General features: G+C 38.5%; 1 protein-coding gene across 1 annotated transcript in view; it reads right to left on the bottom strand.

Annotated features, from left to right (window-relative positions):
- NLGN4X (neuroligin 4 X-linked) overlaps positions 1-27379 on the bottom strand; it is a 260817-nt gene that overhangs the window by 81468 nt on the left and 151970 nt on the right. The window contains exon 2 of the mRNA XM_053706445.1: positions 16392-16577. Coding sequence (XP_053562420.1) covers positions 16392-16577 — 186 coding nt within the window. The remainder of the gene's footprint in view (positions 1-16391; positions 16578-27379) is intronic.

The following is a 27379-nucleotide window of genomic DNA, read 5'->3' on the forward strand; positions in this document are numbered from 1 at the left end:
TGTTTAGTTGATAAGCATAAATGGAACATGTAATTGGTAGTTCTGTAATATGTAGGAATCATGAATAGCTGAAGGCTATTGAAAATGAAATTATAAAGGTAAGGTAATTTATAAATTATATAAAAAGCAGCAGTAACCAATGCAATTAAAGTCAGCTTCTAGTAGCATCCATCATATTCCTTCAACAGAACACTGATTTCTTCAAGAACAGTAGAACATTGTGTTTAGCTATTAATAAAGTATTCAATTATTATAGATTATAAGTATCTATTTGGTGTACTTTAATAAAATTGTTTTTATTCATATACCAAGTTGCATTATTGCGTATGTGGCTCATATGTGTGTTAAAGTTCTGTTTCTGTTTAATATACATAGTTACTAACTATATAGCAAACTTACACTTAATCACTATTTAATATTTAGATCACAAATATAGTTGATTTTACTTTTATATTTCAGTAGTATATATATATATACAGGTGGCCCTCGTTTTACAATGGTTCAATTTACACCGTTTCAGAATAACAAACTTTTTTCCAGTCATGTGACTGCTATTGAAAAGCATTGAGAAGCAGTGCATTTATTAAAATAGCCAGTAGGTGGAGCTGTCCACTTGTGTTGCAGCAAAGCCAAGCAAGCTGAAATTAATCAGTTTAACCAGACCTGAGCTATCGAGCAGATTTCAAAGGAACAAGATCTTCCTGTCTATAAATCAGTCCAGATTGGAATGCATAGAAAGAACTGTTTGAAGAAAAATGCAAGTGAAGTCTGTGTTGTGTGATTATTTTATTAGGTTTATAATGCGGTTTAGCAAATGTTTTTGTTCACTTAACTTAGTTTAATTATATATTCTGTGTTGTGTGATTATTTTATTAGGTTTATAATGCTGTTTAGCATTCAAAGTCTTCATTTCAAAACTTTAAAAATAATGTATTAGGTTTTACTTATGACAATTTTGAGAGGGGCCTGAAACCTATCTCCCTCACTTCCCATTGACTTACATTATAAACTGGGTTTCAATTTACAACGGTTTCGATTTACAACCATTCCTTCTGGAACCTAACCCCGGCGTAAACTGAGGGCTACCTGTATATATATATATATATATATATATATATATATACTGCATGTGGATGTCAAATTACCCAATATGAATTATATGCAATTGCCTTTTAAACGTAAAGTGGCAGGCAGTTCTTCAGGATTAACAGTAATCATCATGTATAGGTAATAATGATAAGAACTTTAACTACAGTATATAGATATAGATAGTTACACTATGTAGATAATTTATTATTTCAGATTTAACATAATTTCACCTTCCAATAACAACATAATGAAGCATTTTATATCTAAATTTTGCAACAACTGATAATTGAAAATCAAGTAGATAAAAAGTATTACTTTTCGCACTATGCAACATCTTGCAATTTGTGCCAAAATCAGTAGATATAAAAATCTAACCATACAAATATTATTTACATTTTAAAATTACACAAAATTAGGATTTCCCAGAAAGGTGACCATTGATTTTAAAATGGTTCTCCTATCTCTGTCTAAATACACTTAAAGTAGAAAAAAAATATTTAAAATCAAAACTCATCCTATGTAATAAAAACCTATGTTAAAAAAAAATCAGCTATTTTACATTTATTTTCGCCAAGATGACAAGTTTTGAGCGCTATAGGGAAAGTAAAGACCCCTAATCTGCTGCCCCTAACATTGCCGCAACCTACATTATTGTTATTAACCCCTAATCTGCTGCCCTTGAAATCACAGCACCTAACTACACTTAATGGAACAGCCAATAGAATGCAAGCTAAAATCCCATTGGCTTATTGGGTCAGCCAATAGGATTTTATTCCCTTTAATTCCGATTGGCTGATAGAATTCTATCAGTCAATCGGAATTCAAAGAACGCCATTTTGGATGACATCCCTTAAAGGGAACCTTCAGTGTACAGCTGGGACCGTATGAAGAGGATGCTCCGCGCCGGATGTCTTGAAGATGGACCCGGTCCGTGCCGGAAGGATGAAGATAGAAGATGCCGTCTGGATGAAGACTTCTGCCCGCTTGGAGGATGACTTCTTGCCGCATGGATTAAGACTTCTCCCGGCTTTGTTGAGGACTTCTTGCCTCTTGGATGAAGACTTCTCCCGACTGGATGAGGATGGATGTCCGGTCTTCCAAAAATGTAAGTGGATCTTCGGGGGTTATTGTTAGGTTTTATTAAGGGTTTATTGGGTGAGTTTTACTTTTAGCTTAGGGTTTGGGCAATGTAAAAGAGCTGAATGCCCTTTTCAGGGCAATGTGTAGCTTAGGTTTTTTAGGTAGGTTTTTATTTGGGGGGTTGGTTGTGTGGGTGGTGGGTTTTACTGTTGGGGGTTGTTTGTATTTTTATTTGCCAGGTAAAAGAGCTGTTATCTTTGAGGCAATGTCCCACAAAAGGCCCTTTTAAGGGCTATTGGCACTTTAGTTTAGGCTAGGGATTTTATTATTTGGGGGGGGGGGGGGCTTTTTATTTTGATAGGGCTATTAGATTAGGTGTAATTAGTTTAAATATTTGATTTTTTTATTTTTATTTTGTGTAACAGTGTTTTTTTTTTGTATTTAGTAAATTGTATTTCATTAATGTAATTTATTTAATTTTAGTGCAATGTTAGGTTTAACTGTAAGTCAGGTTAGGTTTTATTTCACAGGTAAATTTGTATTTATTTTTACTAGGTAGTTAGTAAATAGTTAATAACTATTTACTAACTAGTCTACCTAGTTAAAATAAATACAAACTTACCTGTGAAATAAAAATAAAACATAAGCTAGATACAATATAACTATTAGTTATATTGTAGCTAGCTTAGGTTTTATTTTACAGGTAAATATGTATTTAGTTTTAAATAGGAACAATTTATTTAATAATTGTAATTTTTATTTGGAATTATTTTAATTAGGTTAAAGTTAGTGTGTGTTAGGGTTAGGGTTATGTTAGGGTTAGGGTTAGGCTTAGGGTTAGGTTTGGTGGTTAATAACTTTAGTATAGTGGCGGCGACATTGGGGGCAGCAGATTAGGGGTAAATAAGTGTAGTTAGGTGGCGGCGATTTTGAGGGCAGCAGATTAGGGATTAATAAGTGTATGTAGGTGGCGATGACATTGGGGCAGCAGATTAGGGGTTACTAATATTTAACTAGTGTTTGCGATGTGGGAGTGCAGAGTATTTTTGGTTAATATGTTTATTATAGTGGCAGCGATGTCTGGAGCAGCAGATTAGGGGTTAATAATTTTATTCTAGTGTTTGCGATGCGGGAGGGCCTCAGTTAGGGGTTAATAGGTAGTTTATGGGTGTTAGTGTACTTTGTAACACTTTAGTTATGAGTTTTATGGTACAGCTCTGTAACGTAAAACTCATAACTACTGACTTTCAGGTGGCAGTACAGATCTAGTAGTTATAGGCTGTACCACTCACTTTTTGGCCTTACCACAAAACAACTTACGTAAACTTTGTAAAGTCTTTTTTCTATGGGACTTCCATAGCGCCGGTATTAGGAGTCTGTCCTGGGAGGCCAAAAAGTGAGCGGTACACCCTACCCTGTCAAGAGTCCTAACGCATTTAAAAAGTCAGTAGTTAAGAGTTTTATGGTACAACGCCATAACATAAAACTCATAACTAAAGTGCTAAAAAATACACTAACACCCATAAACTACCTATTAACCCCAAAACCGAGGCCCTCTCGCATCCCAAACACTATAATAAAAATGTTAACCCCGAATCTGCCGTTCCGGAAACCACCGCCACCTACATTATATTTATGAACCCCTAATCTACTGCCCCCAACATTGCCGACACCTACATTATATTTATTAACCTCTAATCTCCCGCCCACAATTTCGCTGCAACCTACCTACACTTTTTAACCCCTAATCTGCTGCCCCCAACGTCGCTGCCACTATAATAAACATATTAACCCCTAAACCTAAGTCTAACCCTAACACCCCCTAACTTTAATATAATTTAAATAAATCTAAATAAAATTACTATCATTAACTACATTACTCCTATTTAAAACTAAATACTTACCTATAAAATAAACTCTAAGCTAGCTACAATATAACTAATAGTTACATTGTAGCTATCTTAGGGTTTATTTTTATTTTACAGGCAAGTTTGTATCTATTTTAACTAGGTAGAATAGTTATTAAAAAGTTATTAACTATTTAATAACTACCTAGTTAAAATAAAAACAAATTGGCCTGTTACACTAACAACTAACACTACAATATAATTAAATAAATTAACTAAATTAAATACAATTACCTAACTAAATTAGCTAAAGTACAAAAAAAAACAACTAAATTACAGAAAATAATAAAAAAATACAGATATTTCAACTAATTACACCTAATCTAATAGCTCTATTAAAATAAAAAAGCCCCCTGCCCCAAAATAAAAAAACCCTAGCCTAAACTAAACTACCAATAGCCCTTAAAAGGGCCTTTTGCGGGGCATTGCCCCAAAGTAATCAGCTCTTTTACCTGTAAAAAAAAATACAAACAACCCCCCCAACAGTAAAACCCACCACCCAAACAACCAACCCCCCAAATAAAATACTATCTAAAAAAACCTAAGATCCCCATTGGCCTGAAAAGGGCACTTCTATGGGCATTGCCCTTAAAAGGGCAGTTAGCTCTTTTGCCACCCATCCCCTAACCTAAAAATAAAACCCACCCAATACACCCTTAAAAAAACCTAACACTAACCCCCTGAAGATCAACTTACCAGGAGACGTCTTCATCCAAGCCGGGCCGAAGTCCTCAACGAAGCCGGGAGAAGTCTTCATCCAAGCCGGGCGAAGTGGTCCTACAGAACAGCCAATAGAATGCGAGCTCAATCCTATTGGCTGATTGGATCAGCCAATAGGATTTTTTCTATCTTAATTCCGATTGGCTGATTGAATTCTATCAGTCAATCGGAATCTAAGGGACACCATCTTGGATGACGTCACTTAAAGGTACCTTCATTCAGCTTTAGTCATCGGATGAAGAGGATGCTCCGCATCGGATGTCTTGAAGATGGACCCGCTCCACGCCAGATGGATGAAGATAGAAGATGCCGTCTGGATGAAGATTTCTGCCCATCTGGAGGACCACTTCGCCCGGCTTGGATGAAGACTTCTCCCTGCTTCGTTGAGGACTTTGGCCGGCTTGGATGAGGACGTCTCCCGATAAGTCGATCTTCAGGGGGTATTTGTTAGGTTTTTTAAGGGTGTATTGGGTGGGTTTTATTTTTAGGTTAGGGTTTGGGCCTGCAATAGAGCTAACTACCATTTCAAAGGCAATGCCCATCCAAATGCTCTTTTCAGGGCAATGGGGAGCTTAGGTTTTTTAGATAGTATTTTATTTGGGGGGTTGGTTGTGTGGGTGGTGGGTTTTACTGTTGGGGGTTGTTTGTATTTTTTTTTACTGGTAAAAGAGCTGATTACTTTGGGGCAATGCCCCGTAAAAGGCCATTTTAAGGGCTATTGGTAGTTTAGTTTAGGCTAGGGTTTTTTTATTTGGGGGGGCTTTATTATTTTAATAGGACTATTAGATTAGGTGTAATTAGTTTAAATATCTGTAATTTCTTTATTTTCTGTAATTTAGTGTTTTTTGTACTTTAGATAATTTAATTTAATTTCGGTAATTGTATTTAATTTAGTTAATTTATTTAATTATATTGTACTGTTAGATGTTAGTGTAACTTAGGTTAGGTTTTATTTTACAGGTCAATTAGTCTTTATTTTAGCAAGGTAGTTATTGAATAGTTAATAACTATTTAATAACTATTCTACCTAGTTAAAATAAATACAAACTTGCCTGTAAAATAAAAATAAACCCTAAGATAGCTACAATGTAACTATTAGTTATATTGTAGCTAGCTTAGGGTTTATTTTATAGGTAAGTATTTAGTTTTAAATAGGAATAATGTAGTTAATGATTGGAATATTTATTTAGATTTATTTAAGTTAGTGGGTGTTAGGGTTAGACTTAGGTTTAGGGGTTAATAACTTTAATATAGTGGCGGCGACGTTGGGGGCAGCAGATTAGGGGTTAATAAATGTAGGTAGGTTGCGGTGACATTGGCGGCAGCAGATTAGGGGTTAATAAATATAATGTAGGTGTCAGCGATGTTGGGGGCAGCAGATTAGGGGTTCATAACTATAATGTAGGTGGCGGAGGTGTCCGGAGTGGCAGAATAGGGGTTAATAATATAATGTAGGTGTTGGCGATGTTGGGGGTGGCAGATTAGGGGTTAATAAGTGTAAGATAAGGGGTGTTTAGACTCAGGGTTCATGTTAGGGTGTTAGCTGTGGACATAACTTTTATTTCCCCATAGGAATCAATGGGGCTGCGTTTTATGCTGCTTTTTTGCTGGTGTTAGACTTTTTTTCAGCTGGCTCTCCCCGTTGATTCCTATGGGGAAATCGTGCACGAGCCCGTACGACCAGCTCACCGCTGTCTTAAGCAGCGATGGTATTGGAGTGCAGTAATGAGCAAAATTTTGCTCAACGCTCACTTCTTGTCTTTTAACGACGGGTTTCTTTAAACTCGTAATACCAGCGCTGTAGGTAAGTGAGTGGTGAGGGAAAACTGCTTGTTACCACCGCACAGCCTCTAACGCAAAACTCGTAATCTAGCCACACATTTTTATAGTGAGGGGGTAATAAAGATCTCTTCAAAATAACCAGAAACCACAACTCCCTTCATTCAAGTTAGGGGTCTATAATCCATGTAAAATGCAGGTGACCACCAGAAAATATCAATAAAATGCAAAAGCACTTAAAGTACTTAAAGTGTTGTTAACCCTGATGGGGGCTATATGGTAGCCCATATCGTTCCCCTGTTTATGTTACACAGACAAATGACCCCTCATTTAAAAAGAAAAGTTCCTCTTTTTTTAAAGTGGTGTCAATTCTGAGATACAGGAGATGTGGGAGGGAAGGCGGGAGGCGGTGCAGCGGTGGAGGGGGAGGGTTCCCTACACTACAGAAAAATATTTTGATGGTAGACTGAGGGATTGGGTGTTGCACCACAGAAAAAATTTGGGATGGGGAGTGAGGGCCCCTAAATAATGACCACAGATAGGGGAGGGGGGACCACTACTCTACAGAAAAAATAAAAAATAGATATAAATAAAATAAAAAAAAACCCATAAATTATGCTTACCTGATAATTTAATTTCCTTCTGTATAAGGAGAGTCCACGGCATCATTCCTTATTGTTGGGAAATACTGAACCTGGCCACCAGGAGGAGCCAAAGACACCACAGCCAACGGCTTAAATACTCCCCTTACTTCCCTCATATCCCAGTAATTCTGCAAAGGGAACAAGGAACAGTAGGAGAAATATCCGGGTATAAATGGTGCCGGAAGAGAAAAACTAATTTTGGTCCGTCTATCAGAGTATACGGGCGGGGGCCATGGACTCTCCTCATACAGAAGGAAATTAAATTATCAGGTAAGCATAATTTATGTTTTCCTTCTTAATATGAGGAGAGTCCACAGCATCACTCCTTACTGTTGGGAAAACTATACCCAAGCTCTAGAGGACACTGAATGATAATGGGAGGGGTAAAAGAGAGGCAAACCCTAATCTGAGGGCACCACAGCCTGTAAAACCTTTCTCCCAAATACTACTTTGGCCAAAGCAAAAATGTAAAACTTGTAGAATAGCACTATTGCTGTTACAAAATATTAAGGTAGTGCCACATCACACATAACATATGCAATCATAAACATGAATGGATATACAAGATTCAGTGAGAACAATTATATAGAAAATGATATACAAAACTTTAGAGTCCATTTCAATATAGGAGGTGTGCACTTTCACACTATCTTTCACAGTCTGTATAAAAAGAGAAAATAACAAATACTTATTCTCTTTCTAGAATGTCCATATCTTTTGTGTCCACCATGCAGCTCACTTCCAAAACACTGGTGTTATCTCCGTGTAACAATTAGCAGGAAAAAAGGAATCTGTAGGAACAGAAGTGGTGGAGCAAAAAAAGGGGGGGACACAAGACGATCTAAGTGCAGATTAAACAAATTCCACTTTTATTATAAAATAAGTTAAACAATGTACACTCACAAGATTTACCCTCAAACATGTGAGGTTTGTTACAGCATAAGCAGTATAGATGTCCACAGCATGAGTACAATGTTGATCCACAAGCTGTACTATGCAAGTTTCACTTTTAGAATCCGTGAATATACACAGTTTATATTGCCGACTAAAAATGTCTGGGGTATAGATGGTGTTTATACAATATGTGCCAACTGTGAGGCTTTCTCCCAACACATTAATAATAAGGGCCGTATCACAATGAAATAACTCTTTTAAAACAATGGAGGGAGTGTCTCTGAAGCAGCGGTAGTGCTGTAAAAAGTAGCCAGCTTCAGAACCACCGCTCCACACAGCTCACCAACTTCTCTGGTGCATAAAATGGGTGTGGCCTAGCAGGTTTCACTTTTTAAAGCACTACCCCTGCCTCAGCGACACCCCCCCCCATTGTTTTAAAAGAGTTATTTCATTGTAATACGGCCCTTATTATTAATGTGTTGGGAGAAAGCCTCACAGTTGGAGCATATCGTATAAACAACATCTATACCCCATTTCTAGTGGGCAATATAATCTGAGTATATTCACGGATTGTAAAAGGGAAACTTGGATTATCAGCATAGTACAGCTTGTGGATCAACATTGTACTCACGCTGTGGACATCTATACTGCTTATGCTGTAACATACCTCACATGTTTGAGGGTACATCTTGTACATTGTTTCATTTATTTTATAATAAAAGTGGAATTTGTTTAATCTGCACTTAGATTGTCTTGTGTCTTCCCTTTTTGCGCTCCACCACTTCTGTTCCTACAGATTCCTTTTTGTCAAACTCCTAGAATTTGAAAAAGTATGTAAGGAGGACCAGGTAGCCGCCTTACAAATCTGATCCATAGAGACCTCGTTCTTAAAGGCCCAAGAGGAAGCCACCACTCTAGTGGAATGAGCCGTAATCCTCTGAGGAGGTCTAAATCCTGCTGACTAAGCGTATAACACTCCTCAACCAAAAAGATAAGGAAGTCAAAGAAGCCTTTAGACCCTTACGCTTCCCAGAATAGATAACAAACAAGGAAGAAGTTTGCCTAAAATCCTTAGTGGCTTGAAGATGAATCTTTAAAGCTCGATCCAAATCCAGGTTATGAAGTAAACGTTTCTTCGAGGAAGAAGGATTAGGACATAAGGAAGGAACCACAATCTCCTGATTGATGTTACGATCAGACACAACCTTAGGGAGAAAACCCAAGTGGGTATGTAGGACAGCCTTATCAGTTTGGAACACCAGATAAGGAGGTTCACATTGCAAGGCAGCTATTTCAGAAACTCTACATGCTGACGCAATAGCCAATAGTAAAAGAACCTTCCAGGACAACAATTTGATGTCAACTGAATGCATAGGCTCATACGGAGTCCGTTGCAAAAACTTAAGAACAAGATTCAAACTCCAAGGTGGAGCATCAGATCTAAACACAGGTCTGATCCTAATCAGAGCCTTAACAAAATATTGCACATCAGGGAGCTCTGCAAGCCTCTTGTGCAGCAAAACAGATAGGGCCTAAATCTGTCCCCTCAGGAAACTGGCAGAAAGGCCCTTCTCAAGGCCTTCCTGGAGAAAAGAAAGTATTCTTGCAGCCTTAACCTAATGCCAGGCTAAACCAAACACTTCAATCCAGAATAAGTTAGCTCTCCACACCTTATGATAGATGCAATGAGTAACCGGCTTACAAGCCTGAATGAGAGTATTAATAACCCTCTCAGAGAAACCTCTCTTGGCTAGGACTAAGCGTTCAATATCCACGCAGTCAGCCTCAGAGTATCTAGATTTTGATGAACCAAAGGACCATGTTCCAGCAGATCCCTGCTACCAGGTAACTTTCACAGAGGAGATGAGGACATCCCTACCAGGTCTACGAACCACATCCTTCGCTGCCATGATGGAGCAATCAGTATCACTGATGCCTGCTCCTGCTTGATGCGGGCCACTACACGAAGAAGTGGTAACCACAGGAAAATGTAAATCAGGTTGAACCTCCAATGCACTGCTAATGCATCTATTAGCTCTGCTTGAGGATCCCTGGACTGCGACCAATATTTGGGTAGCTTGGAATTAAGCCAGGACGCCATGAGATCTATCTCCGGTGTCCCCCATTTGTTGCAAGTCTCTACAAACACCTTGGGATGGAGAAACCATTCCCCCGGATGAAAGGATTGTTTACTGAGGAAATCCGCTTCCCAGTTGTCCACACCCAGAATCTGGATCACTAACAGTGAGCAGTTGTGGGCATTCACCCACTCCAGAATCCAAGATACTTCCCTCATTGCTAATGAGCTTCTCGTTCCCCCCCTGATGGTTGATGTAAGCCACTGAGGTTATGTTGTCTGATTGGATTCTGATAAACTGGGACAATCCCAGAAGATGCCAAACCTTCAGAGCACTGAAGATTGCCCAAAGTTCCAGAATGTTGATCGGGAGGAAGGATTCCTCTCGAGTCCATAGCCCAAACAGCTCCTCATGCTGATAGACTTGCGTCTGTAGTCACAATCTCCCAGGATAGTCTCAAGAAGGATGTCCCTTGGGGCAGGTGATCTGGACAGAGCCACTAGGAGAGCATTTCTGTCGACCAGTTGTCCAGAGAAATATGTTGAGACAGATCCAAATGATCATCATTCCACTGTCTCAGCATGCACAGCTGTAGTAGTCTGAGATGGAATCTGGCAAAAGGAATTATGTCAATGCTGGACACCATGAGATCAATCACCTCCATACACCGAGCCACAGAGGGCTTTCAGGAGGTCTTGAGGACAAGACAAGTGGAAGTTAGATTATAATGTCTCTGGTCTGTAAGGAATATCCTCATGGATATGGAGTCTATTACAGTACCCAGGAATTCCACCCTGGTACTCGGAATAAGAGAACTCTTTTCTAAGTTTATCTTCCATCCATGAGATCGAAGAAGAAACTGAAGAGATTTCCAATGGTCTTCTGCCAGACAACAAGATGGTGCTTGAACCAGAATATTGTCCAAGTATGGAGCTACTGGTATAACTCTGGTTCTGGTCATTGCAAGTAGAGCCCCTAGAACCTTTGTAAAAACTATTGGAGAAGTAGCTAGACCAAACGGAAGTGCATAAACTGGAAGTGCTGGTCCAGGAATGCAAACCTTAGGAACTTGAAGTGTTCCTTGTCGATTGGAACGTGAATGTAAGCATCCTTCAGATCTATAGTGGTCATGAACTGTCCTTCCTAAATTAAGGGAAGGATGGACCTTATCGTCTCCATCTTGAACGAGGGGACAGATAGGAATTTGTTTAAGCACTTTAGGTCCAGAATTGGGCAGAAAGTTCCCTCCTTCTTTGGGACCACAAAAAGGTTTAAATAGTATCCCAAACCTCTTTCTGAGAGAGGTACCGGGACAATTACTCCTAGGGAGGAGAGATCCCTCATGCAGCCCAGAAAGGCTTCTCTCTTTTCTAGCCTGGAAGACAGGTTTGATAGGAGGAATCTGCATCTGAAAAGAGTGACAGTCTGCCCCCTAAGTGATCCAGAATCGGATCGGGGGCCACCCCTTCATGCCGACTTTCTCTCTATGGACTTCTTTCTCTGCTTGGATTTATTCCAGGACTGAGCCGGCTTCCAAGTACCCTTGGATTACATGGGCTTTGCAGAGGGCTGCTGATGTTGGGATTTATCAGAACGAAAGGAATGAAAATTAGGACCTTGTCCCTTAGGCTTGTTCTTCTTAGACTGCAGTAAAAAGGCACCTTTGCCTCCAGTATCCATGGAGATAATTGAGTCCAGGCCTGGACCAAATAAAATGTTTCCCTTAAAAGGGAGGGAAAGAAGTCTAGACTTAGAAGTCATTTCCGCAGACCAGGACTTCAGCCAGAGTGCCCTACGGGCTTGAACAGAAAAACCTGAAGCCTTAGCATTCAGGTGAATAATTTGCATATTAGCTTTACAAATAAAATAATTTACCATGCTTAAGGCCTTAATTCTTTCCTGGATAATGTCGAGGGGACCCTCCACCTCGATCAATTCAGATAAGGAGTCGCACCAGTAGGTAGCCGCTCCAGCAACTGTAACAACAGCCACTGCATGTTAAAACAAATATCCCATATGTTGAAACATCTTTCTTAACAGAGTTTCTATCTTCTAATCCATGGGCTCTTTAAACAATGAACTATCTTCAAACAGGATAGTAGTGCATTTAACAAGCATGGATATACCACCATCCACCTTAGGGATGGAACTCCACAACTCCAATTGAGAGTCCGGGACTGGGAACAATTTCTTAAAGAAAGAAGAAAGGGAAAAAGAAGAACCAGCCTTTCCCATTCATTCCTAATAATGTTCGCCATCTTTACAGGAACCAGGAAAATTTGTGGTACAACCCTGTCCTTGTAGACCTTATCTAATTTAGGAATCAAAGGTTCCTCAGGCAATTTGGGCTCTGGAACCTCTAACGTAGCCAAAACTTCCTTCAGTATTAAGCATAAATGTTCAATCCTAATTCTAAAGTCTGGTTCTTCTGCAGCTGGAGGTTTAGGGGCAGAAGATTCCGACACAGAAAGAGCGCCCTCTAAAGTATCAGAGGCGCCTTCATCATCGGATAATCTTGTATCAGATAAATCCAATAAACTAATTGATGACTCCTGTGAAAGATAGCAATATTTGACCTTTTCGTTTGCGTTTAGCAGGGCGAGGTAAAGCACTAAAGGCCACAGACACCGCCATTTGTAACTGCTCAATAAAGTTTGGTAGTAAAAGGCCCCCTCCAGATGGAGGATTAGGAGTGTTACGGGAAGCTGCATGTGTATTAGGAGATGATTGTAGGGTGCGCACCTCACGGTGGATGGATCAGTGGTATCAAACATAGTATCCTTCTTTGACATGATTACTTTATCAAGGCATGTGGAACATAGTTGAGTGGGCCGGTATACCGCAGTCTCCTCACAATATAGGCAGGTATTAGACATAGGTAAAGAGGGAGTACCCTCTAACGCGTCAGAATTCTTCATAGCTTGTGCATATAAAGCAGACTATTGATTAATAACAAACAAAAACGGCACCTTTATACCCCCAATGGCTGGGGGCACTCAACACCTCCTATGACCCAGGCCAAAAAGAGAAACTGATTCTTCTCTGGTAAACCGCACGGTCAGGAAAGAGGAAATAAGTGTGACCACACCCGGTCAGATTGTGTGCAATGCAGGACCGCCCCTGCAATAATAGCAAAAAAGCATGCCAAGCCCTTTCAGGCTGTGCAGCTCCCAAAACAAAAGTAAAAACCTGTACGTTCTAACATCTGCCTGAGCCTAAAAACCATCTCACATATGTCACAGCATAATCAAATAAACTTATGTGATTAATCCCCATTGTTCAATAATCCCCCTCCAGAGATATTAACCCTTGATTCCATACAGATTAAAGTAGCCACACTGTGACCCTGCCTTCTGGCATTATCATATGTGTAAAAAATGAAAAGATCTTACCGGAATCTATGCCATGGAACACAGTGGCGTCACTAGGGTTGGAGTCACCCGGTGCGGTAAGTTATGGTGTCACCCCCCCCAGAAAGCAGACACACACAAAAACACAGGCAAACACACATACAAACACTCAGACACACTTAAAAACATACTCAGATGCACACACAAACACTCGGAAACACACTCAGACACACACACAAAAACACACACACAAAAACACTGAGACACACACACACACACACACACAAAAACTCAGACACACACTTACAAAATATGTAAACTGCACTGCATTAATTATAAAGCGCATGCCTAGAGCTGCTCCCTGGCTCAGCAGAGCATCAAATGAAAGATAAACAGAGCACTCTAAAAATAAATCACTAAAGAAAAGGTTTAGGTGCAAACTATGAAAATTCTGCTCTCTGACTCTGTTCCAAGCCTGTCAGTGCACAGCCCCGGGCCGCGTGCCTACCGCTTCTTATGGCCAATCACCTCTGCACTCTGCCCACCCCCAGAAAACCTGTTCAGTGTGCACTTAGTGTACCGTAACCGTAATGGTCTGGTGGGCATCATACGTGGCTCCTTCACTTTAAAGACAGTGTCAAACAGTCATGCGGTCAGGTGCCAGGCATCCCCTCATGATTTGCCAGTTCCCGTTTAAAGAGACAGCACAGCAGTGAGTGACTCCACTGCTCCACATGTCACTGAGCAGTGAGCACAGATAGGCAGGCAGGTTTAGGCTAGCAGCGCAACTTTGCAAGCCCCACGGCATGCCCACAACATTCATAGCGAAATTGGGCAGGGGAGAAGCAAAGTACAAACAAGCAAAAGCAGTTGGGAAAACTATTTGTTGAAATTGCAGCACTGGCTCAAGGGGCAAAAAAATTGTGTGTCTACAACTTCCCCAGTCCCACCAATGTTCACAAATGCCAGCCCCTCTAATAAAAAAAAATCTATGCATCTCAACATTTTTTTTTGGTGTCACCCCCTGGAAGGTGTCACCCGGGTGCGGCCCGCACCCCCCCCCCCCCCTAGTGACGCCACTGATGGAACAGAAAACACAGCCTCTTAAGTTTGACAGTCTTGTAGCATCACTCCTGGCATAGACTTGAGTGATGAAAGCAGGCACTGAAACTCGTCAACACTGATTGCTTAGGAGCTGTTAATACATGTCTGGATGGGTTTGCAGAAAGTCTCTCCCTTCATCTCCAGACCATAGCTTTCGTCAATGCTCTCACTGAGAGGCTGACAAGACTACTTAAAACTCCAGTCCCATTTCGAAGGGTAGATACCCTTCATAAGGAACTACTCCAAATCTTCTGACACTTCTCTGCCAACCTCCTGTGACGAAAGGTAAAGAATGACTGGGATATGAGGGAAGTAGGTGGAGTATTTAAGCCTTTGGCTGGGGTGTCTTTGCCTCCTCCTGGTGGCCAGGTTCAGTATTTCCCAACAGTAAGGAATGATGCCATGGACTCTCCTCATATTAAGAAGGAAATATATAATTTGGATACTGGCAGACAGCTGCCAGTAACAATGGTGGCTGCCAATAGTATGAGGTTTAGACAGCTTTTTGGGAGGGATCAGGGGGGTTGGAGGGTTGAGGAGGGGTCACTATACTGCAGAACAAAATAATAATAATAATAATAATTTAAAAAAATAGCCCTAAACTGCACCCTGGCAGACTGTCTGACAGTACCTAAGATGGTGGGGAAGAGTTTGTGTGTGTGTGTTGGGGGGAAGCTTTTTAGGAGGGATCAGGGAGTTGTCAGGTAGGAGGGTAATACATACATTACTACACTATTTCCCTTACCAGCTAACTAATTAACCCCTTTAATGCTGGAAATTTCAAATGTGTGGCACAATGCAGCAATTAGCAGCTTTCTAATTACCAAAAACCAATGGCAAAGCCATGCATGTCTGCTATTTCCAAACAAAGGACATCCCAGAGAAGATTTTAAGTTTGTTAAAAAGTTACCATTTTTTTATATGATCACATTTGGTGGGGAAATGGTAGAATAAAATATAGCAAAATGGGCCTAGGTCAATACATTGGGGTTTCTACTTAAAAAATATATATATATATATATATATATATTTGATAAGTAAATGCCTCTATTTCTGTTTAAAGGAAGTGATAGCAAAAATGCAATACATTATCTTGGGCAAGTTTTACTTTGAAATTTCCAGTAGTGAAGGTTTAAATATCAGTCTGCTAAACTAACTAAGGGGTCTATTCAGTCTCTAGAGCTTCATCAGTCTTTCCAGTGTCTCCAGCTACACCTGTTCCTATTTTATTCTAGGCATATGATTCACTAAAGCTCTCTTACCTATTTTAAGTTAATCATCTGCTTAGAATATACTAGGAATTGGGAAGCTGGAGAGACTTCTTGAATTCAGGCTACTAAGTAATAATTCTGTTGTCTATATTTCTTTTTCTCCATGAGGTCCTACTTTCAAGAAATATTGCAGTTTGCAGGCTAATGTTAGAGAAAGAAAAAGTGGTGTATTTTTATTGTGAATAATACAATTTTAAGCAATACATTTCATGTAAACATATTTCCAGCAGGCTCAAAATCCTAAATTAAGATCATGATTATGCATTACTCGATAAAATAAAAAACACTTAATAATGCATATTCTCTCAGTACTGTTAGGACCTTCAAAATCTGCTATGCAATGTTATAAATGTGAATAACTGTCTTTTTTCATCATCAGGCCCTAAGTGATACACTATATTACAGAGGTATTTATCATTATATAGTTTGGATTCTTTTAAGAAAAATCATAGAAAAAACCCCAATAATATATTACCTTCTGAGTAGTGAGATAATGTAAGCAGGCTTACACAGGATGCTCCTGCCCCAGATCCAAAAATTGTCACTCTTTTTGGATCTCCACCAAAAGCTCCAATATTTTCTTCAATCCATCGCAGTGCTTGTATTTGGTCAAGAAGTCCATAGTTACCCTTCGCTGCTTGGTCTCCTGTACTTAAAAAACCTAAAAATATGCAAACACATTTTTTAGTGTCTTATTTATGTTTTATGCATTACAAGACTATCATAATGATATTAAACAATATTTGTTTACAGGGGTTATTTACTTTCTATATGGTATAGCCCAGTATTCTTAACCATAATTTGGTCAATCATAATAAGCCCTAATTTTAGCTCACCTAGTCCCTCAAAGCTTCTTGCGTTCTACTCCTAAATGATAATAATAATATTGACTAACTACAATCCAGTCCCCTCACAATACAGCTACCTACTCCTTGACTGGTCGCAAAAATTTAAAATCTTTATAGAACTGATGGAGGATCGCTATTTGTACTGCAAAATGATAAAATTATTTTTAAAATTTAGATCACATTACTTGATTTTCTGATTTCTTATGTATTATATTATGTTATGTATTATGTATTATATATGTTATGTTACGTTACATGAAACAACTACTAAGAAAATTGTAAATAAAGCTACATTAGATTGGTACCACAGATAGAAATGTACTGGATATGATGATACACATCTATAAACATCCCTATCTAATATGCACATTTATATATTTGTTTAAACATATATTAAATAGCTAAGTACATACATTCATGCCAGTGATTGAAGTCCCACTCATCCATGAAAAAAAACATTATAATTCCTGGTTTCATCACATTATTTATGAAAATCTGAAAATAACAACTCCTTAATACTCCACTTGTGAGCATATGTACACATAAATACACGTACAAACATAGACACATACAAATACACATACATATATACCTTTGAGTCCTTCACATATCCCTTTAAATCAGTTTCAAAACATTATTGAAAAAAAAAACAATTTAACCCCTTAACGACCGAGGACGTGCAGGGTATGTCCTCAAAAAAAAGGCAGTTAACGCCTGAGAACGTACCCTGCACGTCCTCGGTGTGGAAAGCAGCTGGAAGCGATCCTGCTCGCTTCCAGCTGCTTTCCGGTTATTGCAGTGATGCCTCGATATGGAGGCATCCTGCAATAACCTTTTGAAGCCATCCGATGCAGAGAGAGCCACTCTGTGGCCCTCTCTGCACCAGAGATCGGTGGCTTCCTTCGTTGGTGGGTGGGAGCAGTACCGGGAGGCGGGTGGCGGCCATCGATGGCCCTGGAGATGTGGAGGGGGGCGGGATCGTGGGCGGGGATGCCCGGGGGCGCGCACGGACGTGCGCACGTGCACGGGAGGGCGGGGGGCGGGCGCGTGCATGGGAGGGAGCGGGTGGGAACCGCTACACTACAGAAAAAGGTTTAAAATAAATCGGTTAAAAAAGTGAAAAAACAAAAACGATAAACGATCAATGAGGTGGTGGGGGTTTGTGGTGGTGGTGGGGGGGGGGGTTTGGGGAAGCTACACTACAGGAAAAAAAAACCTAAGAAAAAAAAGCCCTTTTTTGTGCAAGCTGGGTACTGGCAGACAGCTGCCAGTACCCAAGATGGCCCCCAATAAGTCAGATGGGGAAGGTTACAGAGCTGTTTTGGGGGGGATCAGGGAGGTTGGAGGCTAAGGGGGGTCCTACACAGCAGAATAATTTTTTTTATTTTTTTTTTTAAAAACCTGAACCCCCCAAAAAGCATTTATTTTAGTACTGGCAGACTTTCTGCCAGTACTTAAGATGGCGGGGACAATTGTGGGGTGGGGGAGGGAAGGGAGCTGTTTGGGAGGGATCAGGGGGTCTGATGTGTCAGGTGGGAGGCTGATCTCTACACTAAAGCTAAAATTAACCCTGCAAGCTCCCTACAAACTTCCTAATTAACCCCTTCACTGCTAGCCATAATACACGTGTGATGCGCAGCAGCATTTTGCGGCCTTCTAATTACCAGAAAGCAACGCCAAAGTCATATATATCTGCTATTTCTGAACAAAGGGGATCCCAGAGAAGCATTTACAACCATTTGTGCCATAATTGCACAAGCTGCTTGTAAATAATTTCAGTGAGAAACCTAAAATTGTGAAAAATGTAACGTTTTTTTTTTTATTTGATCGCATTTGGCGGTGAAATGGTGGCATGAAATATACCAAAATGGGCCTAGATCAATACTTTGGGTTGTCTACTACACTACACTAAAGCTAAAATTAACCATACAAGCTCCCTACAAGCTCCCTAATTATCCCCTGCACTGCTGGGCATAATACACGTGTGGTGCGCAGCGGCATTTAGCGGCCTTCTAATTACCAAAAAGCAATGCCAAAGCCATATATGTCTGCTATTTCTGAACAAAGGGGATCCCAGAGAAGCATTTACAACCATTTGTGCCATAATTGCACAAGCTGTTTGTAAATAATTTCAGTGAGAAACCGAAAGTTTGTGAAAAAATGTGTGAAAAAGTGAACGATTTTTTGTATTTGATCGCATTTGGCGGTGAAATGGTGGCATGAAATATACCAAAATTGGCCTAGATCAATACTTTGGGATGTCTTCTAAAAAAAATATATATTCATGTCAATGGATATTCAGAGATTCCTGAAAGATATTAGTGTTCTAATGTAACTAGCGCTAATTTTGAAAAAAAGTAGTTTGGAAATAGCAAAATGCTACTTGTATTTATGGCCCTATAACTTACAAAAAAAGCAAAGAACATGTAAACATTGGGTATTTCTAAACTCAGGACAAAATTTAGAAACTATTTAGCATGGGTGTTTTTTGGTGGTTGTAGATGTGTAACAGATTTTGGGGGTCAAAGTTAAAAAAAGTGTGTTTTTTTCCATTTTTTCCTCATATTTTATAATTTTTTTTATAGTAAATTATAAGATATGATGAAAATAATGGTATTTTTAGAAAGTTAATTTAATGGCGAGAAAAACGGTATATAATATGTGTGGGTACAGTAAATGAGTAAGAGGAAAATTACAGCTAAACACAAACACCGCAAAAATGTAAAAATAGCCTTGGTCCCAAACGGACAGAAAATGGAAAAGTGCTGTGGTCATTAAGGGGTTAATGCATATTAATTAAATACTTTACTGTAATATATGATTCTTTTGAAAATATATATTATTTTTGTTTTGTTGTGCAAATCTTCAAGCCTTAACACTTAATTTCAGGTCTTCAAGAGAGCTACATTTTTCAGAGCAACATTTTATTTACCACTTGTAATATTAGAGATAATAATATACACTCTGCTATCTATTGAAGGAATAGGGTTAGGTGTGTAAAGACTCTGTGGTAAATGTGTCTGTGTTTAACATTTTAATACTAGATTGTGTGCTATTCATAGTGAAGGGTTTCAATATGGATAGTGTATTCTGCGCTATTGGTAGCTCTCCACTTGTAATCTAGACCACAGGGTTTAAAAGGCTATTTACTTAATGTACCAAGCACTCTTGTATTGTTTCTATAAAACTGATATCTACATTTTATCAAAATATTTTGTAAGTAACATATCATAGAGGCATCTGTAATAGCGACTTTGTAGTTCACTAAAATGAAGAATTTATCGGCTAGATTACAAGTTTTGCGTTATGAGTGAAAAAGCAGCGTTAAGGCTCTTAATGCTGCTTTTTCTCTACCGCTGCTATTACGAGTCTTGTAGGTAAAGCTGTCTCGCACACTTTTTTGGCCATACCGCAAATTAACTTACGCAATTTTCGTAAAGTCTTTTTTCAATGGGACTTCCATAGCGCCGATATTACAAGCTTTTATTTGGAGGCCAAAAAGTGAGTGGTACAGCCTATCCCACAAGATTCGTAACGCATTCTAAAGTTAGTAGTTATGAGTTTTACACTACAAAGCTGTAGCATAAAACTCATATCTAAAGTGTTAAAAAGTACACTTACGACCATAAACTACCTATTAACCCCTAAACCGAGGACCTCCCACATCGCAAACACTAAAATGAAATGATTAACCCCTAATATGCCACTCCCGACATCGCCGCCACTAGAATAAACATATTGACCCCTAAACCGCCGCAATCCCGCCTCAAAAACACTAGTTACATATTCTTAACCCCTAATCATAGGAATCAATGGGGCTACATTATTGAGTTTTACGCTGCTTTTTTGCAGGTGTTAGACTTTTTCTCAGCTGGCTCTCCCCATTGATTCCTATGAGGAAATTGTGCATGAGTACGTACGACCAGCTCACCGCTGACTTAAAGGGACACTGAACCCAAAAAAATTATTTCGGGATTTAGATAGAACATGAAATTTTAAGCAACTTTCTAATTTACTCATATTATCAAATTTTCTTTATTCTCTTTATATCTTAAGTTGAAATGCACAAATTTAAGTTTAGAAGCCGGCCCATTTTTGGTGAACAACCTGGGTTGTCCTTGCTGATTGGTGGATAAATTCATCCACCAATAAAATCATGCTCTCCAGAGTTCTGAACCCAAAAAAAGCTTAGATGCCTTCTTTTTCAAATAAAGATAGCAAGAGAACGAAGAAAAAATGATAATAAGAGTCAATTAGAAAGTTGCTTAAAATTGCCTGCTCTATCTGAATCACAAAAGAAAACATTTGGGTTCAGTGTCCCTTTAAGCAGCACTGGTATTGGAGTGCGATATGGAGCACAATTTTGCTCTACGCTCACTTCTTGCCTAATAACGCCGGGTTTATGAAAACTTGTAATACCAGCGCTGTAGGTAAGTGAGCGGTGACAATAATGTGCAAGTTAGCACCGCACCCCTCATACCGCAAAACTCGTAATCTAGCCGTTAGTTTGTTAACCGCTTAGCTACCAAGAATTTCAGAGAAAAACGCCTAAAATACTGGAGAATTCTTTACATTTTTGCTATCACTCAATTTAAACATAATTAGAGACTTTACTTTTTCCCTATGAAAACTATATAAAGACAACCTAAGGTATTGATCTAGGCGAATTTGGTATATTTGATGCCACTATTTGGCAGCCAAATATGATCAGTGGATTTCTCACTGAAATTATTTACACAAAATGACTGCAGTCATAAGACAAATGATTGTAAAAACTTTTCTGGGAAACTCTTTGTTCTGAAACAGCAGGCATGAATAACTTTGCCATTGGTTTTTGGCAATTAAAAGGCCGCTAATTGCATCTGAGCACCACACTTCTGAAATTTCTTGCAGTGAAGTGGTTAATCAGGTAGCTTGTAAGTTTAATATTTGCTCTAATGTAGACAAATTACTCTCCCTCCTGACACCTCCTGATTTCTAACTGATCCTCCCAAACAGCTCTCTTCCCTCCCCTCTAACTGGACACCACCATATTAGGTACTGACAGACAGATTGAAAGTATGTAGTTTAGGATTTCATTTATTTTTTTTAAACATTTATTTATTTATATTTCTGTAGGGTAGGGAACCCTCCTCACTCACAAACCTCCTTGATCCCTCTCCAAACAGCTCTCTAACATCAACTCCCCACCATTTTTGTTACTGGCAGTTAGTCTGCCAGTAAATAATTATACATATTTCAGGGGTGGACTGAGAAGTAAAACAAATAGGATCAGGACCAAGGTCCTGGCATGCAGAGGAGCCCATCAGTGACACCCCCATGGCTACTGATATGCTGCTTACAGTCACAGTCAGTTAAATAAGATAGCACAGTAGATGTGAGCTAGGGTTGAAGGCTGCACTATTAGTAACTAAGCAGTTAAGTGTGGGTGTAGTGAGGGCCTTGTCCCCAGAGTGGGGCACTTTGTTTATTTAGGGGGCCTGTTGCCCTGGGGTCCCTAGAGTGTTTAGTCCAGCCCTGGAGGGTTGAGGCTCTGGTGGGTCGGTACCTGTATGGACCATGGAGTGTGGGGTCTGGCTCTAGAGGATGGGACCCTGTCTCTGGCATTTAAACTTGGGGGCCTTATCCCTGGAGAATGTGGGTTCAGTTGGGGACATGGCAGGGAGATGGTCATTAGCATACATTGTTATATAAAGGGTGGGTGTGGGGTGGTTGGGTGTGATATATTGGGGGCCCTTCACTAATTTTTGTCAGGGTCATGGTTATTTATGAGCTATTTATCATGTATGAGCTATTTATCATTTTTATTTTATAGTTATGATTGATTTTTCTGTAATATAGTGGACCTCCCTTCAAAATAATTTTCTGTAGTGTATGGATCACCCCATGTCCTCCCCCCCCCTCTGCTGGGCTGAGCTATCCACCTCCCTTCTTCCCTACCACCACTCCTACTTGGCACCAATGATGATCATTACAGTCAGAGTCACTCTCTGTAACGATTGGTGATCTACCTTTATATATTAACAGAGCTTGATCAGTGTTCCCTTAATTTATGAAGGCAGATGCCTTCTGTGCTAGCTATACTCTCCACTGTCTAAGCAGTACACTGTACAAAGTACTGTGTGACATAGTACCTACATCTATATGGGGCAAGGGGTTAAAACCCTATTGTGTTCAATTTGCTTAAAAGGAATACATTATCTATTTAGTCATTTGCATTTTCTTTGATATTTTAATGTAAAACAGAAACAACTTTAACTAATTTATAAGGATTGCATAACTCAAAATATAGTTTTGACAATTATTTTTGGATAGCCTTTGTTAGGTGCAATTCCCCCACAGTTGGAATAATATGAAACCTGCACAATCTTGTATTATACATTTTTGTATTAACTGAGCACTGACTATTGAGTTATATCTTAAGAATGCATATGAAGAAACACATTGTTAAACAAATTAAAAATGCATGTTAACAGGCTTGATTCTTCCCTGAACACACAAAAATAAACTTGAACAGAGAATTGAGGAATACAATATAAACAGGGAAAAGGAAAAATGTTGCATGGCTTATTATTTAACTTATTTGCATTCAACAACAAGGAGATAAAATAAGCAATACATCTAGACTGATAATGAAACCGATAAACTACAGAAAACTACTCAACTCCCATGGTGTAGTGCAGAGATGGCAAAATGGGATACACTTATTTAAAAAGAAACAAAGAAAATGTGTTGGCATGCATCACAAAATGGTTTTATGTATTATAATTGCAAAGCCACAGAAAACAAAAATTATATGATTGTTGGGGCCCTCAGGTAAGGTATGTGTATATTTTAGAGCACACTTTTGATTTTCAAAATATATAATTAATTTATGGATTTTGATTAAAGGATCATTAAATACAGTAGAATTATATAACCAAAAAGCGCACAATAAAAATACAGTGCAACAGAACTTACTCTGAATTTAAATGAGTAATAACATTTTTTTATTTTTTTTCAATTTTAAAATTTACTTCAGTTTGCCAGTCCCATGTATCATGTGACAGTCATCAGTCAATAATAATGCTTATATACAATACATTTACACTGTGAACATTTGCACATGCTCAGTAAGAGCTGGTGCCTCAGAAAGTGTGCATTTGAAAAGACTGCTCAATTTGATAATGGAAATAAATTGGAATCTCGTACTACTGCATGCTCCACCCGAATCACAAAAGTTTACTTTTTACCTTAGTGTCCATTTAAAACCATATGGTCATAACATTTTTCTAGTAACATCTTTTAAAAAAAAAGCATAAATGTAAATACATTTTTTTTATTAAAGAAAATTTGATATCCCAGTTATATACTGCAAATAACTTTTCAATAACAAAATTGGATTTTTTTTTTGTTACATTAAATGGACAGTCAACACCAGAATTTTTGCTGTGTAAAAACATAGATAATCCCTTTATTACCCATTCCCCAGTTTTGCATAACCAACACAGTTATAATAATACACGTTTTGCCTCTGTAATTACCTTGTATCTAAGGATCTGCAAACTAGTCCCCTTATTTCAGTTCTTTTGACAAACTTGCATTTTGGCCAATCCTTGCTCACTCCTAGGTAATTTCACGTGCGTGAGCTCAATGTTTTCTACATGAAACACTTGAACTTATACCCTCTAGTGGTGAAAAACTGTCAAAATGCATTGAGATTAGAGGCAGCCTTCAAGGTATAAGACATTAGCATATGAACCTCCTTTGTTTAGCTTTCAACTAAGAATACCAAAAAAAAAAATAAAAAAAATTGGTGATAAAAGTAAATTGGAATGTTGTTTAAAATTACATGCCCTATTTTAATCATGAAAGTTTTTTTGGGACTTGACTGTCCCTTTAAGAAGCATTCGATAAGGAAGTGTTTTTTTTATGCAGTGTTGATGCAGAGTTTAAAGTCCAAATTCCCATTCATCAAAAACTAAAACCAAAGAGTTTTCTTGCATGTATTATTTTTATTTTAAAAACTTAAACACTGGCATTAAGTAACATTGTTACCATATAATTAGTTATTTATAAAGCAAAATAATAATTAATAATTAACCATTTAGCTGCAACAAATTGTTGTGCTAAAAATATGTATGGTATTTTATTTAAAATGCAACCTGGGATGTGTCTAATGCCTGACTGTTACATAACAGAGAAGCAGTAAAACACAGTCAATCAGAATGCCACATTTTGACCCTCAATAATGAGGCATCAGCCACCTGTTCTGCTTAAAGGAATATAAAACAGTGCTCCTTTAGTAAAAATAAATATATTAAAGTAAAGTTAAGTAATCATAAAAAGAAACAAATTGGGTATATAAAAAATAGAAAACAACGTACTTGTTTTCTTGCAAGATTAGCACTTAGAAATTCTCTGTGCAGCCACTGCACTCAGGGAGATTTGAGTTGACATGGTGATAACTTAAAGTGAACGTAAAGTTTCATCAAGTAGTGCCCGTTTTTTAAAAATACTATTAAAAACAGAGGTACTTTCATTGCTGAAACTTTACATTGCACCATATTTGTAGAAATACTTACCTCTTCGTCTTGAATGCCGGATCGCTGATGATGTCGCTTCCCCAGCCTGTCGCAAGTCTCTTCCTATGTCAGAAATGGCGATTCCGGCCTTCCTCCAATCACAGCGTTGCTTTAGGCAATGCTTCCCCTGGGGAGGAAGCCATGATTGGAGGATGCTGGAATCGTCATTGCTGACGTAGAGACTTGCGACGGGCTGGCGAAGCGCTGGAGCAGCTTTCAAAACAAATAGGTAAATATTTCGACAAATATGGTGCAAGTTTCATCAATGAAAGTGCCACTGTTTTTAACATAAGTGTCAAGTGTGTCCTGATTACCTAAGGACCCCATTTTCCTATCCATCCTCTCCTGGATTCCCCCTGGTGGGTCAAGGTGCATTTTGACCACTCAAGGACTGTATCCTCCTGGATACCCCCTGGTGGGACAAGGTGTGCTTTGAACACTTAAGGACCTCCATCCTCTCCTTTGGGATTTCCCTGTACACTGCCTGAGTGTCTGCCGGATGACCTTTGGTTCCGGTCTGCTTATATTGAACGACTGTGCATTACACCACGTGTGTAGCAATTTGGCTATCTACATATATTCTGTTGGATCTCTATCGTTTGATCTGCACTATGTGGCGCCCTCTATGTTTTGTTTCTTATTTATATAACTGTGTTGGTTATGCAAAACTAGAGAATGGGAAATAAAGGGATTATCCATCTTTTTAAACAATAACAATCCTGGTGTAAACTGTCCCTTTAACTCTGCTGGGCATTGGTTTCTTCCCTGCCTATATAGCTTTCTTCATATATAAAAACCCGTTTCCAAAAGAAAATCATTAGAACGCTGCTTCTTACATGGTTCACCACCTCTGAGGTGGCAAAGAGAAATCACACCAAACCCGCTCACTCTGGGTGATGGACTGATCCTTCTTGAGTGAGAGAATGGGTGGCATTACACACTCATCGGAGTGTGTAATGATGCATTCAGGCCAGAGCTGTGCTGTGTAATCAACCAGTGAATCAACATAAAGGGACATTTTAGTGTTAAAAAAGATAGATAATACCTTTCTTACCCATTCCCCAGTTTTGCATAACCAACACTTTTATAATATGCTTTTTACCTCTGTGACTACCTTGTATCTAAACCTCAGCAGACTGCCCCCTTACCTCAGTGTTTTTTCAAACTTGCATTTTAGCCAGTTAGTGCTGGCACATGCATTACTCCACAGGAGTGAGCACAATATTATATATATGGCACATATGAACTAGCACTGTCTGGCTGTAAAAAGCTAATAAAATGCACTGATATAAGAGGTGGCCTGCAAGGGCATAGAAACAGGCAACAATTTAGAGGTGCAATATTTTTTGTATTTTTGCAATTTTGCAATTTTTTTTAAATTTTATTTTTATTTTTACATTTTATTTTTAATATTTTTTTTTTTCTTTAGCATATATTATCCACCACTTGGTCCCCTGATTCTAATAATATATATTTTTTAGAATTTTTACTGCTCAGGCATTTTATGGTTCACTAGAACAATATTTTTAGAACTATATTAGTTATATCTGGATATATCTGTACTTAATAATAGGTTTTAAATATTTTGATGAATGTTATAATAAATACTACAACATTTAACTATAATAAATACTACATTATTTAACTATACTACCATTTGCTCTCAATTATTGCTTATATTCAATTATATATGGATGTTTTGGTTTGAACATATGGATATAAACAGGTGTACAAACTAACACACTTACAAGAATTTATATATCTATAGATTGAACATTTGGATACACTTTGATTCACTTATATCGCTTGGACAACAATAATTTGGTTCACCTATATCGCTTTGAGTCAAATAGATTGGGATTAATTAATTAATTTATTGGTCATACCATAGTGGGTCCCCGAGTGGGTCCTTTTTTTGCTTAATAGCGCTGCCCTTTTCTTGTACGTAGTCACTTTAAAATGCTGCCTAATACAAGTAGCAAACATTTTCTGAATCACTATTTATATATTAGCAATGATAAATTCATTATATGAACTCTATAGATATATTA

Source organism: Bombina bombina, chromosome 3, assembly GCF_027579735.1.
Source record: "Bombina bombina isolate aBomBom1 chromosome 3, aBomBom1.pri, whole genome shotgun sequence".
Taxonomy (NCBI): Eukaryota; Metazoa; Chordata; class Amphibia; order Anura; family Bombinatoridae; genus Bombina; species Bombina bombina.